The following is a 13414-nucleotide window of genomic DNA, read 5'->3' on the forward strand; positions in this document are numbered from 1 at the left end:
AAATTCTAGTATAGAATATGAAGGATTAACGCAAAGTTAATATTCTACTTAGACCCTGCAATTCGAAAGAAACTTAAAAGTTTGGAAGGGTCCTCCTAGTGACTTGATCAGAGTCCTTGCCTCCCAGTAACATGATCGGAGTTCTTAGAGGTTACTAGCTAGGTATTTGTTGAGTCTTAACTGCACCTAGTATTTCATCATTCCACAGCTCGAAAGTAATACTGAAAGTGCTAAAACCTTTCTTCAGCTTCCCCTGACGTAAAGATAGAGTTAAAATTCAAAGCCCCCACCAAACAATCCCATAGCTACAGTGAGTGGTATCTTACAAAAAGTCTCAGTAGGTCATTGCATGGCCAACATGCAAAGTTGAAGTCTGCTTCGCTGCCGCTGCCGTGTCGGCGGGGTGGAGTGACGGTGCTTGGTTGATAGCTACATCGAAAGATCCATGAACAAAGCCTTAATAAAAATGAATGTTAGTATCAACTTGATTGATACGTGTAAATTAGTTTAGTCTATTATGATTGTAATAGTTCTTGATTATCATTGACTGGAAAGCCATGTACTTATATAATGCCCTCTTTGTGATCACATGATCGATATCATGGCAATGAGTGACGTGCTTTTGTCAGCCAGTCACTAGATGTGTATTTCAGATGGAATGTGTAAGTAAAAAGAGATGAACGAACAATCTGCATTTTGATACTGTTTGATTCCTATGGCGGTAAGCTTTGATGAAATTTTCTTCCTGTCTGAGACAAGAGCTCGCCTGTTCTTGACTTTTCTAATTATAAAAGGATAAAATCTTGTTCTTATCGTCGTGCCTTCCAACTACTAATGAAGGGCTCTCTTGTAGTAGATCTTGGAATTTATTCATCTTTCTGATGATAGAATGCTCACTCATGAGTAATGACCATGCCGTGAATATCAAGATTTAAGAAGTGATAAACCTTCACCAGAAGACTGAGATCGTACATACCCCGAGATATCAAGAGACCCAGCCAGGCAAGCAGCTTCCTAGCTTACGAGCTGAAATGCAACGACAACGGCGAGGTAAGTGCGATACCGTGAGGCTAAATGTACCCTCAGCATTTTTGAAACCCGAGTGTTTCTCTCAACCCTACACCCACAAATATTGCATCACGCATTTTTCGTTCGATATAGTTTTAAGAAATATTCTTAGAAGTATAATAACCCACAACTATCAAAGTTCTGTATATTGTGTCAGCACTCAGCCCAAACTTCAACAACCATGACAAGCATCCCAAAGATCGCCGTCGACAACATCTTACCTCCACAGCCGCTCAAGCGAACACGATTAAAGGCTGATCTCGAGAGTATTTTCTCAGGATTCAACGTTATAGAGAAGCCGAATCAAGACAATAGATTCAACTTTGGGAGTTTGTCACCCTCGCCCCTTCCACAATCTTGATTTGAAAGCTGACTATTTATCAGCGGGGCACCATTATATTCATTTCATGGACGGCGCCGAGCTCTACGTTGATAGCGATGGATCTGGTATCTATGTGGACATTGCAGGATTTCGTTCCCTCTTCGTCCGCCCCAAAAAGCAGCAAGAAGCATTGAGGAGGGAGATTGTAAAGGAATTGATGAACGCCTCGGATCTCGAATTGTTGAGGTTTGGAGTTCGAAGATTTTTTGCCAAGCGGGCGGTAAGAGAGCTCGGTATACTCAAGCTCAGAAGGTATGGTACGCGCACTTTGAAGAAACGAAAGCGAAAAAAAGACCTGGGAGGCTACCAAACTTCTTTTGTCTTTCAAAGACTTCTCTTTCCCGCAAAGAATACTCCCAGAAGTTTTGTAGCCCATGTTCAATATAAACTGACGAGCCCTAGGATATAACGATAAAGTCGACGCAGTTATAAGCGGGCGGAAATGGATAGTGGAGAAAATAGAAGGCGATGATTTGCGTCCAAGCCATGGAGAATTATTAATTGAATTGATTTTTTGACCCAGCAAAATAATGTCTTGGTATTCTTCCCTAGCGGCAGCTTTTAATACTATCGTTGAAAACAAAGCTCATTGATTTTACCTATGGACTTCTGACTCGTGTTCACCCAAGAGTGCTGGTGTGTTATGTGTATGCTGACGTTGACTTCATTCATTCCATCGCCGAGTTTATGGCATCTTTAAAGCGGAGAGTAGATGAAAATTAGTAACTGGAAATACAAAATTTGCAGCTAACTTAAAGACCTACATAGCATATTAAAAACATCCCTTAAATGAGATACATCATGGAATCTTTGTATGTGCAACTACTTGATTAGACTGTGCCCACAATCTTATACCTCCTGTAAAGGAAAATTCACTGGTTTGCCTGCCACTCTCAAAACTTCCGTCTCGTTACGATTCTTTGTTCCCGTAGGGTATTAATCCTATCAAGTCTTCAAACTCAGTACCACGGTTCTAGTGTATTCTCCTCGCACTTCCCTCTACACCCATGCTTCTATTGCACTCCTATATGTTAAACTTCCGGACATATAAAGTTTTATTGGCCATAATTTTTGGTCTCAGTTTTCAGTATTGTATTGGTCCAATTTGCGAGACTTTGCCATCACTGGTAAAATAATTGCTTCGGGTCGTCTTAATTTTGTCTCTTCGCGTGCTGTTCTGTTGCTAGTAAAATTCATGCGTCGGCCCAGTGATGATTTCTGGAAGTTTTTTAATCGACCTCCAAGCTGCATTATGAGTGGAGATCCGGTCGATATCGCAATACCCATTCCTGTCTCAATAAAACTCCACAGTTGTGGGCGAGGTCCAATGTATGTGAAATCTTGGGGGTTATAGTATAAGTCTAGGAGTGCCCAGAGACGCAGTATAGAACTAATAGTAACACTTTGAGACGCTGTCAGTGAACTACCACGAATTCAAATATTGGAAACCTTACATGCTTCCCACGGAAAACATCAGGCAAATTCTAAGTTTTGCTCCAGTCTTCATGCAAAGTCCCACGACGCAGTAAATTGGTAGAAGAGTTAAAATGAAATCCGTTCCAATATTTGGTATAGCAATACCAAGATAGATAGCTTTAAGATTCATGCAAGATCCTGATGTGCTCGAAGGTGGATAACTCCACGCTTTATCAACAGGAATGCATTGGAAGATGGTTACCCCGAGCTATGGCTACCTCATTAGCTTCCTGATAAACAGCCAACGGTGAAGTGAATGTTACTAACGGCAACGACTAAATAGCACACGGTCAAAACAATCAAGATTATAGATATTATCTTGATCGAGCGGTCCACGTGAAATATACGGTAGATCATCACCGAAAGGGAAATTTTCACGGCAACAACGGTGAACAAATAAAGAATTTCCAAGACATAGAAGACTTTGTAGATAGTAGCGATGGAGTTCACACTAAGAGTTGCCATATGTTTTCCAAACCCGAGCTTGATACCTATGAACTAGTAAGCGTGTATTCAAAGTATCATTCCAGGCGCTGTTCCACAATACTGTAAAGATATCCTGCAAGTTCTCCAGTCAACGAAATCTGCTATGTTAGCAACATTTTTTGGTGGCTTGACGTACACTCACTACGGCAAGAATCATAAGTCCATCATCGATAACATAAAGTACCTTTCTGCGAGCCTTGTTATATATCGAGATTGCAGTACAGAAAATGGCCAGTCCATATACCACACTACATGCTGCTATGTTGGCAATTTGAGCATTGTCCAGTGATGGACGTGTAACAGATGAATTCATTGTTTTAAGTAAGAATATGTTGTTGAAACTTGTGCTATCTGAGAGAATGTCAAGGACAGATGAGAGTGTTAAGAAACGAAAAGGTATTTAAAGTAGTCACAAAGGATATGAAGCTCAACGAAGATTCCATACTCGGAAAGTGCATGCTTCTTAATAACTGATGTGCTTAGTTGAACTGATCTCGCCTTGCCCATGAAATAGGAGGCTGAGTATGCAAGTTGGGTAGCACTGCAGTTCTACACAGCCGTATTTAAAGCCGACCCCCACGAATAGCCGACTACGACTATTGGACAGGAAAAAGAGTACTAGTCAACTATTCGTCCACGGGTCTGACATTATAATTTATGTATACTGCATTTCTTCCGTCGAGCTGAATGTGATAGGGCCACTCAAATATGAAGAAGTCGTACTCGGCTCTGTGAATAGTGGACTATTGTCATGTGAAAGCATTGCAATAGTGCGGCTCTTCACATTACACACCCTCAGAATGAGGCAGAAACAGACTTACACCTACATCTCCGCTAGTCTTGAATTTTGAGCCAGTTTCCATGTTCAAAAACATTGTCTAATACCATTTCTAAAGGTTTGCTGATGCCTGGAGTTGAACTTTTCACTCGTATACATCTCAAACGATACGTTGTGGTGTGGTGATGATGTACAGCTGACAGGCATGACCGTCACTACCCTGAAAGCAAGAAAGCGACCTTTGATTTGCTAAACGTGTGTTTTTGTTTTATTTCAGCCTTTTCACTATTGATCAATTGAATATTCGGGTTGACTGAGGAGGGAATGTCGACTCGCATAGTGTTCTCAATTCCGGTGACTGATCGTGCGTCTTGGTATTAGATCGCAGGCTTGCGGACCATGCTTTTCAATATTGGATGAGTGCTCATGACAATAGCCATGGAGAAATCTGGATGGACAAGAGAACTATAGTATACAGGGCGGCTTTCCTGAGTACTGTGACGCTGCAAATGGGGTATCAATTCTAAAATCATCTCCAACATATTTCCATCAGTTCCCATCACGTGCTTCAAGCTTCTCTGTTTCTGTATCTGGAAGGATTGCTGCTTCCGTTACCGATTGATTGGCTCCCTCCACTTTCTTTTCCCCTGCTTCCTTTCCACTTCTCACAATAAAATACTTTCCACCCCCAAATTCAACCTTTTCAGTCGCAGTCCCAGTCACATCCCACTCTTCTACACCCTTTGTGTCAATTGCAATCTCTGGCTGTCTCCTCGGTCTCTTGTTTCTTCCTTTATATTCCTCTTTCTTCAACGCTTCTTGGATTTCCTTGGTTTGCAGTCCAATGGACTCATGCGCCTCTGCATCCAAAGTCTCATCCCTAATACTCCTGAGTGGCTCAATGCCCTCTGTATTGACTTTCTGTATGTCCCTCAAGAAATGCAATTGTAAATGTAGTGTATCTAGTAATTTCCTTTCTTCTTCCGGTGTTTTGGGAAGAGGAAGTGCGGAGAGTCGACATAAATGATGAAGTTGTTTGACGGTAATTTCTTCGGCAGGCTTCTCGTTTGGAGATGGCAGAAGAGATCGAACGGACCAAGTGGGTTTCGATAGGAGCTCATCGATATTTGTCTGTTGGTGAGAACGGTCCACGTCTATTCGAGCATATACTCGGCGAACTGGGACTTGTTGATCTTCCGGCTTGGGAGTCAGAGGTGTTGTTATTTTACTTCCGTGAAGCTTTACACTCCGCGGCACAAAACGACCTGTGCTACTTCCTGATTTGGGCAATGAACTTCCATCTACTGCAGACGTCTCTCGAGGGGCTTCTGGTGTACTGTATGTTCGAGGCAGGGGAATTTGGGCGTATGCGTATTTTGTGGTAGGAAATGAGTGCCGCAGCGATGCCCGGCAATGCAAACATATGGATCTCGACATTTTGTGATCAATTGGGTGACGACGTGATATTCTATGGGAATCTTCAATCGTTTTGTAGTTATCGTGAATTTGATAAAATGTTCCCATGCGTTCCCCAGAAGTACGCTAATGTGATTCGCAGGCGGGGCAAGGCTGTGTCAGAGCGTAAGGACTAGAAACAAACAACCCTTGCAAGAGTTGTCTTCAAAACCACGAACACATGTCAACTCTAACAACTCATTAATACGTACAACTCTTGATTTGACTCTTTAATTGATAATCATTTGCACGCGACATACATTGCACAAAAGAATATATCACAGAAAATCGCAATCATGGCACAAGATCCTCGCACTCTTATGCAAAAGGTACCAACCCCACCATCTGCTACTCGATAAGCTTCATATTGACCATTTCCCAAGGCAGATAAAGCAGTTGCAGGTGCTACTGGCGGCTTCAGTCTTTTCGGTGGACGACAGGAGAAGTGGGAAAATGCTGCTGAATTATATAACCAAGCTGCGAATGCGTTCCGCATGCAAAAGCAAAGTAACACTTTCCCAAGTCTTTGCACCGTTGGCTCTATACTGATACCTGCTTTACAGACAAGGAAGCCGGACAAGCATTTGAGCGCGCCGCCGATATCCAAACAAACAAACTGAATGAACCAGACGATGCTGCCAATACGCTCACAGAAGCCTTCAAGGTATACAAAAAGGGGGAGCCACTAGATGCGGTTCGATGCTTAGACGTTGCGATCAATCATTATACATCGAAAGGAAACTTCAGGAGAGCTGCCACGCACAAGCAGAATTTGGCAGAGGTGTATGAGATGGAAATCGGGGATATGAAGAAGGCAATTGAAAGTTATGAATTAGCTGCTAGTTGGTTCGAGGCCGACAATGCTGAGGCGTGAGTTTTGACCGTCATTCCTGACACCAACGTTTTGGTAATAGCTATGAACACCCACTGATCTATCCACAGACTGGCCAATAAACTTTATCTCAAGGTCGCCGATATTGCTGCTCTCGATGGCGACTATTATAAGGCCATCGAGCATTTCGAGAAAGTAGCTGCATCCTCCGTCTCGAACAATCTTATGAAATGGTCGGTAAAGGATTATTTCCTCAAGGCCGGTCTGTGTCATCTAGCTGTCGGCGACACAGTGGCCACCGGGCGAGCTTTCGAAAAGTACAGAGACATGGACCCAACATTCCCAAGCACAAGGGAACATCAATTATTAGTCGACCTTGCCGAGGCCGTCGATGCCGGCGACCAAGAACAATTCGCAGACAAATTATTCCAGTATGATCAAATGAGCAAGTTGGACAAGTGGAAGACGACCATTTTGTTGAAAATCAAGGGTGCGATTGAGGAGAAGGGTGATGATTTCTCATGATCAAAGTTCTGGTCACTTAGAGTTATCTCTTGTAGTTTGGCGTTTGGGTTTTGGGTGATATCTTTTGAGTTAGCTGCGGAGAAATATATTGTCATAGCCTTAAGCATTGGCTAAACAAATATTCATACGAAAGTGATCAGTCTGTATACACTTATTCAAACCTAATTTTTAGGGTCGGTGCTTGAGATGTAATAGATCTTTGACTAAAGTCATGCCTTTTGGTGAACCACTTCTCTAGTTTATGTAGACGAAAATGAAGTATGATATAAACGTGGGAGACGGACGGACAGAAGGAAGAATAAGATTTGAAAACTGTAGATATAGTATACTGAAGTAAGATGTTGATCCGGGAATTATTCGTAAAATATTCTTTATGTATGATTTCTAAATATCGAGTATAAACAAATAGCAATTCAAAACGCTAATCATGAAAATGAAAAAATATATATATATTCCAAATCTGTTCGTCTATTTTAACCCCTCGAATCTATGTCCGATCAATTACACGATGTAATAGCATCTCTCGCTCAATCGAGATTCAACTTCTCCACACCCTTCTGCAACTTCTCTAGCCCCCCGTGCAACGTTATCTCCTCATTTTTCCTGCTCACCTCACTCTCCAATTTTCTCGCTTCCCCATCTAAATCCACATTCGCCTTCCTCTCTATCTCCTCGCCCTCTCTCTTCTCCCTCTCATCTAACAATTCCAGCGTTTCCTCCTCTTTCGCCACCTCTTCCATATCAATATCCTCCCATCCAATCTTTTCCAGAATCGTGCCGACCAGATACTGATACCTCAAGTGTCCGCTGACCATTTCGCTCACGTTTACATTCTCGATTCCTTTTACATCTTGGGCGGGTTGCAGACCGGCGACGCCGAATTGGATGCTGCTGGTGCGGTAGAGGAAAGCGAGGATGTAGTCGTTTTCGGAATAGACGTTTACGAGACGGCCTGAGACGACGCTGCGCATGGCGCGCCATGCGGCTGCGTCGGAGGGAGCGGGGGCGCCAATTAGTACTGCGGATCTTTTTGGGGGTTAGTAACTATACTATTGTAGCGGATGCGAGCGAGATGCAAAATTGATTGATTGGGGATTAACTTACTCGACTAAACCAAATGCTCGACGTTCAGCCAGACTTGTCAAACATGAGTAGATCAGTCTAGCCCCTAAACTGTATCCAATCAAAGTAACTGGCCTCTCTCCCTGTGCCTTATTGATAAGTGCATCTGCAAGGACCAAGCCTGCCTTATCAGCGCGATTCTTCGCGACGGAAAAGGGATTATCGACGAGCTTAGAGATTTTCAATAGTCCGAGGGGCCACAGAGCAGTCATCAAACTTGCGAAAATTGTGCGGGCTAGGATTTCTTTCTTCGCCAGAGTCCAAGCTGCACTCTTGACTACCGATTCTAAGGATGTTCCGAGTTTGGAGAGGGCTTCGAGTTCGTATCGGAGTGCGAACACTTCACTTTGATGTCCGAGTACCCGCCATGGTGTGATAACATCTTCTTTTTGGGTCAGCCATCCACTAACACCTATTGTGACCCTCAATCTTCGATCCTTTGCCGCCATTTCCTTGACGGACTTCTGATGTGGCGATCCTCTCAGCGGAAGAAATGCAAAGTCTGAAACCTCTCTCGCGTACGAGTCCATCATCTTTCCCGTCATACTGGCACCATAAGCACCAAAAAGACTTCCAACAATAACTCCACTTTCCGCCAGAGCTCCGAGCAAGCCCGCAGCGGTAGTTGCACCAAGACCTAGTCCTCCCATTACAGTGCCTAGAGCACCTGCGACTAGTGGAGCTGCAAGACCGCCTGTGACTCCTACTATTGCGGCGCCTGCTACACCTGCGAGTCCTACTTTCCATCTTCGAGCTACTTTGTTCTCTTCGCTTCTCTTTTGCGTTTCTTCATTGCCGGACATTTTCTTGGCGGCTTCAAGGAGTCCCTGTGCGACCTTTACTTCTGTCTCGGCGAGAGTGTGAAGGGGAAGATGAAGAGATGATGCTATATGGAGTAGAAGAATACGGGAATGCGCCGTGTAGTGTTCTAATGAAAGAAGCAGTAATAGCATGGCGTGTAGAAGCATTACTCTTTTTTCTTCCTGTAACGAGTACAGACCAGTAGAGGTCGGTGGGTAAAGCTCTATTAAAGCCGCATCTGCTTCCACGACATTGGTAGTTTGTTCTATGAGAGTTAATCATTAATTTACCCCAACGCAGGTAGAAGCTTGAAGCAATCATTGGTAGTACATACTAACAACCTTTGTCTTTGACTCTGTATCAGGGGTAGATTTTGCGCTGGCCCTTTTCTTCTGATCTTCGGTGACTTCTTTGGGGTTATTGACAACCGAACCAATCCTTAATATCACATTTTCTTGCCATTCCTGAAAGAATTTGAGAGTATCACGCTTCAGCTCTAACATTTTAGGAGCCGATAATTCTCTTTCTCTCTTTTCTCTCAAATTCCGAGCTTTTGCCTCTTCTTCGGATTCCTCATCTGATTGGCTATCATCAGTATTCGGGTTCTTATCTCCAACTTCCAAGGCTTTGTTTGGAGCTTCGCCTGTGGTAATTGAGGCATCGAAAGTATCATTGATTTGCTTTTGCATGACCTCTGTAATATTGGCAACGAGAAGTGTCAGATCAACACGTTCCTCTGTTTCCAACATTGTACCAAGATCATGCTCATGATCTTGAGATGACTCTGATTTCGATGACCAAGGAGCCATAATTAATGATAAGATTCGCGAATATTTAGAGGGGAGTGTTGTCGCGTTTGCTTTCCACTTGCATGTTTCGTCGAGCATCTAGGGTTATCGATTGACGCCGATGACATAATGTCTTATCTTATCATAAACGCGACTACTCGATGACGTAAGAATTCTCGCGACTTGTGGGTAGATATAACTACCTGAAGTTGTCACAAAATCGCACGACTGTTGTAGCTTTAGGACTATTGGATGAGTGCTCCCGATTCTAATTGCAAAATCTGTAATGTAATTTTCATTTATTTCTTATTTCCTCAATTGATGTTGCGTGGTTTTAAAACTGCATGACAGCGCCTATTGTAAAATCTGCAAAAACCCCAAAGACATTCAACCTTACCATAGAGACCAGTTGTTGAATTTGATGGCATTGAAACCTTGATGAATGACTCTCTTAAATCTCGACCTTGTCCTCTATAACATTCTCCATCATCATACTCAATGGCCCTTTTTTAACCATCAAACTAAGAACTTCATAGAGCGCATCTGCTGCTGCCATAGTAGTATGTTCCGCATTCGTATCGTAAGCTGGGGCTACTTCGACAATATCCGCTGCTATTAAATTGATACCCTCTAGTCCTCTTAAAATGGTTCTAAGTTCTCTAGTAGACCATCCTCCAGTTTCTGGAGTTCCTGTTGCGGGTGCAACTTTGGGGAGGTTAGCATTTTGTTTTGTGGGACGAGAGAGATTTGAATGATAGACAGACTTACAAGCAGGATCGAGAGTATCGATGTCAATAGATAGATAAACAGGATTCTCCAGTCCGACACGCTCACGGATTTTCTTGATGATACCATCCATGCCAATCGTGTCGATTTCTCTCGCTTCTACGATTTCAAAACCGCAATACCCATCATTTTCATAGTCACTAGGGCCACTCAGAGTAGTTCTGATACCCGCATGGATGTTTGTATCATTTGCAAGCAACCCCTCTTGTGCAGCATGATAGAAGTAAGTACCATGATTAATAGAAGCAACTTTTGATGGACTTCCACCAAATACTTTAGGTTTCCAGGTGTCAAGGTGGGAGTCGAAATGAATGACTGAAACGGGACCATAGGCACGGTTGATGGAGCGAAGAAGAGGAAGAGTAATTGTATGGTCTCCCCCTAAGGTGATTACCCTTGGAAGAGTTTTACCATTTTTGGCTGGTCCAAGTTTCTTGGCATCGGTTGCGGGGGCACGCGAGAGAATGGAATTATGGCCTTCTTCGATTTGATGAAGGGCCCATGAATTATCGTAGCTAAGATGGAATCAATTTTAACACCATGATTATAGTAATCGGCGAACAGGCGGACATACGATGTGACGGGAATATCTCCACAGTCAATTACAGTTGCCCAACTGTCAAAAGGATTGGTGGCTAGAGGAACGTTGTATCCTCCACTGGTTAAAAATCGTGTAAGCCTACGGACATCTAGAGGTGTATACTAGAAACCATTTCAAAGGTATACATACTAAAGATTCAAACGTCTTGAGCCTTGCCTAATTCCCGATGGGCCGAATCGAGCTCCCGGTCGGTACGAAGTTCCGGTGTCAAACGGAGCTCCTGCAAACAAATCAATATGCGTACGATTTCTCTAGACAATAGAACGTTGGAAGGAATCAAAACATACCAATAAAGGCAATGTCATACTTCACATCATCTGTTGCTAGGCATGGAGAGTATGGCAATCTGCCAAACGTTGAGATGCCCGAGAACACCGAGTCGGCCTAGTTTCTATCAGCTAGCTCTCAGAGATTGCCTCCTGTTGAACGTACTTGAGTTCCTCCATCTCCCGGTAAAGTGTTATACCAAAGTGATTTGTGTGGTCCAGCAATTGGAACTTGATGTTCATGCTCGGCATGCGCGAGTGCACTTGCACATAATGCTGCAACGGTGAGGATGCTGGTCAACATTGTGAAGAATGAAATTGCACAATTGATAGAAATGAGATGAGAATGGGAGACGCAGAGGTTCTCGTGAGCTTTTATAGACGTTCTGCGCTGGCAAGACCCCAATGCCTCGTAGATCAAAATGTCAATTATCTTATAACAATTGGCTTGATTCCTACGTATGCCCTTATCCCGTCAAGGGTCGATAGACCAATGCTGATAAATTGCATAATGGTTATCTGGCCGGCAACATACATGATAGCAATCGTGAATAATGAAATCAGTGCTGATGGATAATGCTTTTATATTCTCGTTATGTAAACCGGCCCCAGCGGCCAGCCAGAGCAAATGATGGTTGGGTGAAGAGTATGCAGAATCTAGAAGATATTTCCCATGGAAATCTGCATGATGCAGAGATAAACGGTTTTTGGTGTAACTATGATAGGAAGTCCATCACATCATAGATTATGGTGCGGTGTATAACAGAAAGAAGCCCTGTTTTATTGGATAAAGCTGCTGCGATGTGGAAAGAATGTATATAGATCATGAAGATCACAACGTTCTGTTTCAAAGTACCTAGGCAAATAGATGCGTGTTATCGGATTATTGTAGTGAGGTAATAGATAGAGATGATAAGAAATTCGGAGCTTTATCACAAGGAGGGGTAAGAGATCCCCAGACAGCGGCATTCGGATTGGGGTAAAGTGCCTGAGGCACCCAGGTGAAAACATCCCGAGAGGTCGAGGCATCGTGCGTATATATGCATCTGCATTTCCTTGAAATATCGACAGTATTTGCACATATACGCTCGGTGATGTATCGTTACGTTTTGTTGAGGAAACAAATCGATGAGCACATTACCTCATCAATCATATAAACAATTGACAGGATGATTTGGCATGAGATTCTGAAAGGAGTGGCGGAGTGCAAAACAAGACGAGCAGTGGTCAACCACTCGGTAGACGATTAATAATAATAAAAGTAGCAGCGTTCATATCATGACAACTTATCGGACTGGCAAATGGTACAGTGCAAAATGCAAGATCATAATTAATAAAAGCGGCATCAAGTATCCCAAGTGACGTACGGTGTACTCCTTCGTAGATGTAGACTCCTAGGCTAATAATAATACACGTGGTGCACTCGGTACGCGAGTTTCTGCGGCTGACTCCGTTTCTGGGCCGGTCCTTTTGGCCCAAGTCCAAGGGAACCATGTTTGGACTTTTGCTGCACTTCAACGGCGCTGTCTGTCTGTCTGATTGATTGATTGATTGATTGATTTTCTGTCTGTCTGTCTGTCTGTCCAGCTGGACAATGGAACCCTTTGACCCCAATAGATACGGAGGCAACCATTCCTTTTTTGGGTCTTCTCTTCTTCAGAGGGCCTGGAGTCGTGTAGAGCAATTTAATGAAATACTTTTGGAAATGGACTTGAAGGTAGAGTCGACGGTTCTGGCTAAAATCTGGGTGCGCTTATCTACACCGGTTGTAAGTAGATCGAATTATAGTTCATCTGAAGGGGGAAAAATTCATACTTCCTTGGAAGCAGGCTAGAAGGCCAACGAATCAATTACAAGCGAGGGGTAAAGGCATGTTGTTTCTACGCTGTGTGTGCTCCCAAGTATATATAGCCCACGCAAAAAGGTTCAGCATTAATGAAGCGGAAAACTTTGATACCAGCCATCTCAATTTCCCTTTCCCTTTCTCCTCCTTCTCATTCTCCCGAATAGGCTTGAGCGTGACGCTTCCGTAGGGAGACATGATGCAA

General features: G+C 43.3%; 6 protein-coding genes across 8 annotated transcripts; 2 read left to right on the forward strand and 4 right to left on the reverse strand.

Annotated features, from left to right (window-relative positions):
* The first annotated feature begins 1023 nt into the window (after positions 1-1023).
* BCIN_09g04270 (hypothetical protein) lies at positions 1024-2001 on the forward strand. 2 transcript variants are annotated; one of them, XM_024695138.1, is made up of 3 exons: positions 1024-1397; positions 1453-1707; positions 1853-2001. In XM_024695138.1, exons 1-3 carry the CDS (start codon positions 1250-1252, stop codon positions 1966-1968), a joined length of 519 nt encoding a protein of 172 aa, XP_024550931.1. In that variant the 5' UTR covers positions 1024-1249; the 3' UTR covers positions 1969-2001. The 2 variants fall into 2 exon arrangements, with proteins under 2 accessions (XP_024550931.1, XP_024550930.1); XM_024695137.1 differs by having other exon boundaries at positions 1453-1702.
* Positions 2002-2024: 23 nt separating this feature from the next.
* Positions 2025-4055, reverse strand: BCIN_09g04280 (hypothetical protein). 2 transcript variants are annotated; one of them, XM_024695140.1, is made up of 6 exons: positions 3555-4055; positions 3474-3510; positions 3194-3417; positions 2905-3134; positions 2215-2852; positions 2025-2144 (listed from the first exon to the last, which is right to left on the reverse strand). In XM_024695140.1, the coding sequence occupies exons 1-5, from the start codon at positions 3723-3725 to the stop codon at positions 2528-2530; spliced, it is 987 nt and encodes a 328-aa protein (XP_024550932.1). In that variant the 5' UTR covers positions 3726-4055; the 3' UTR covers positions 2025-2144; positions 2215-2527. The 2 variants fall into 2 exon arrangements, with proteins under 2 accessions (XP_024550932.1, XP_024550933.1); XM_024695139.1 differs by having other exon boundaries at positions 2025-2852.
* A 158-nt stretch (positions 4056-4213) lies between these two features.
* BCIN_09g04290 (hypothetical protein) lies at positions 4214-5766 on the reverse strand. The gene has a single exon (XM_001549382.2). The coding sequence runs from the start codon at positions 5712-5714 to the stop codon at positions 4740-4742; it is 975 nt and encodes a 324-aa protein (XP_001549432.2). The 5' UTR covers positions 5715-5766; the 3' UTR covers positions 4214-4739.
* Positions 5767-5801: 35 nt separating this feature from the next.
* On the forward strand, positions 5802-7376 carry Bcsec17. Its single transcript, XM_001549381.2, has 4 exons — positions 5802-5974; positions 6029-6152; positions 6209-6515; positions 6588-7376. Exons 1-4 carry the CDS (start codon positions 5942-5944, stop codon positions 7000-7002), a joined length of 879 nt encoding a protein of 292 aa, XP_001549431.1. The 5' UTR covers positions 5802-5941; the 3' UTR covers positions 7003-7376.
* A 60-nt stretch (positions 7377-7436) lies between these two features.
* Positions 7437-9873, reverse strand: BCIN_09g04310 (hypothetical protein). Its single transcript, XM_001549380.2, has 3 exons — positions 9260-9873; positions 8107-9190; positions 7437-8028 (listed from the first exon to the last, which is right to left on the reverse strand). The coding sequence occupies exons 1-3, from the start codon at positions 9810-9812 to the stop codon at positions 7530-7532; spliced, it is 2136 nt and encodes a 711-aa protein (XP_001549430.2). The 5' UTR covers positions 9813-9873; the 3' UTR covers positions 7437-7529.
* A 113-nt stretch (positions 9874-9986) lies between these two features.
* BCIN_09g04320 (hypothetical protein) lies at positions 9987-12639 on the reverse strand. Its single transcript, XM_001549379.2, has 6 exons — positions 11533-12639; positions 11388-11484; positions 11230-11320; positions 11074-11157; positions 10482-11014; positions 9987-10418 (listed from the first exon to the last, which is right to left on the reverse strand). The coding sequence occupies exons 1-6, from the start codon at positions 11668-11670 to the stop codon at positions 10165-10167; spliced, it is 1197 nt and encodes a 398-aa protein (XP_001549429.1). The 5' UTR covers positions 11671-12639; the 3' UTR covers positions 9987-10164.
* Positions 12640-13414: the final 775 nt, after the last annotated feature.

The sequence above is a fragment of the Botrytis cinerea genome, chromosome 9 (genome assembly GCF_000143535.2).
Source record: "Botrytis cinerea B05.10 chromosome 9, complete sequence".
Classification (NCBI taxonomy): domain Eukaryota; kingdom Fungi; phylum Ascomycota; class Leotiomycetes; order Helotiales; family Sclerotiniaceae; genus Botrytis; species Botrytis cinerea.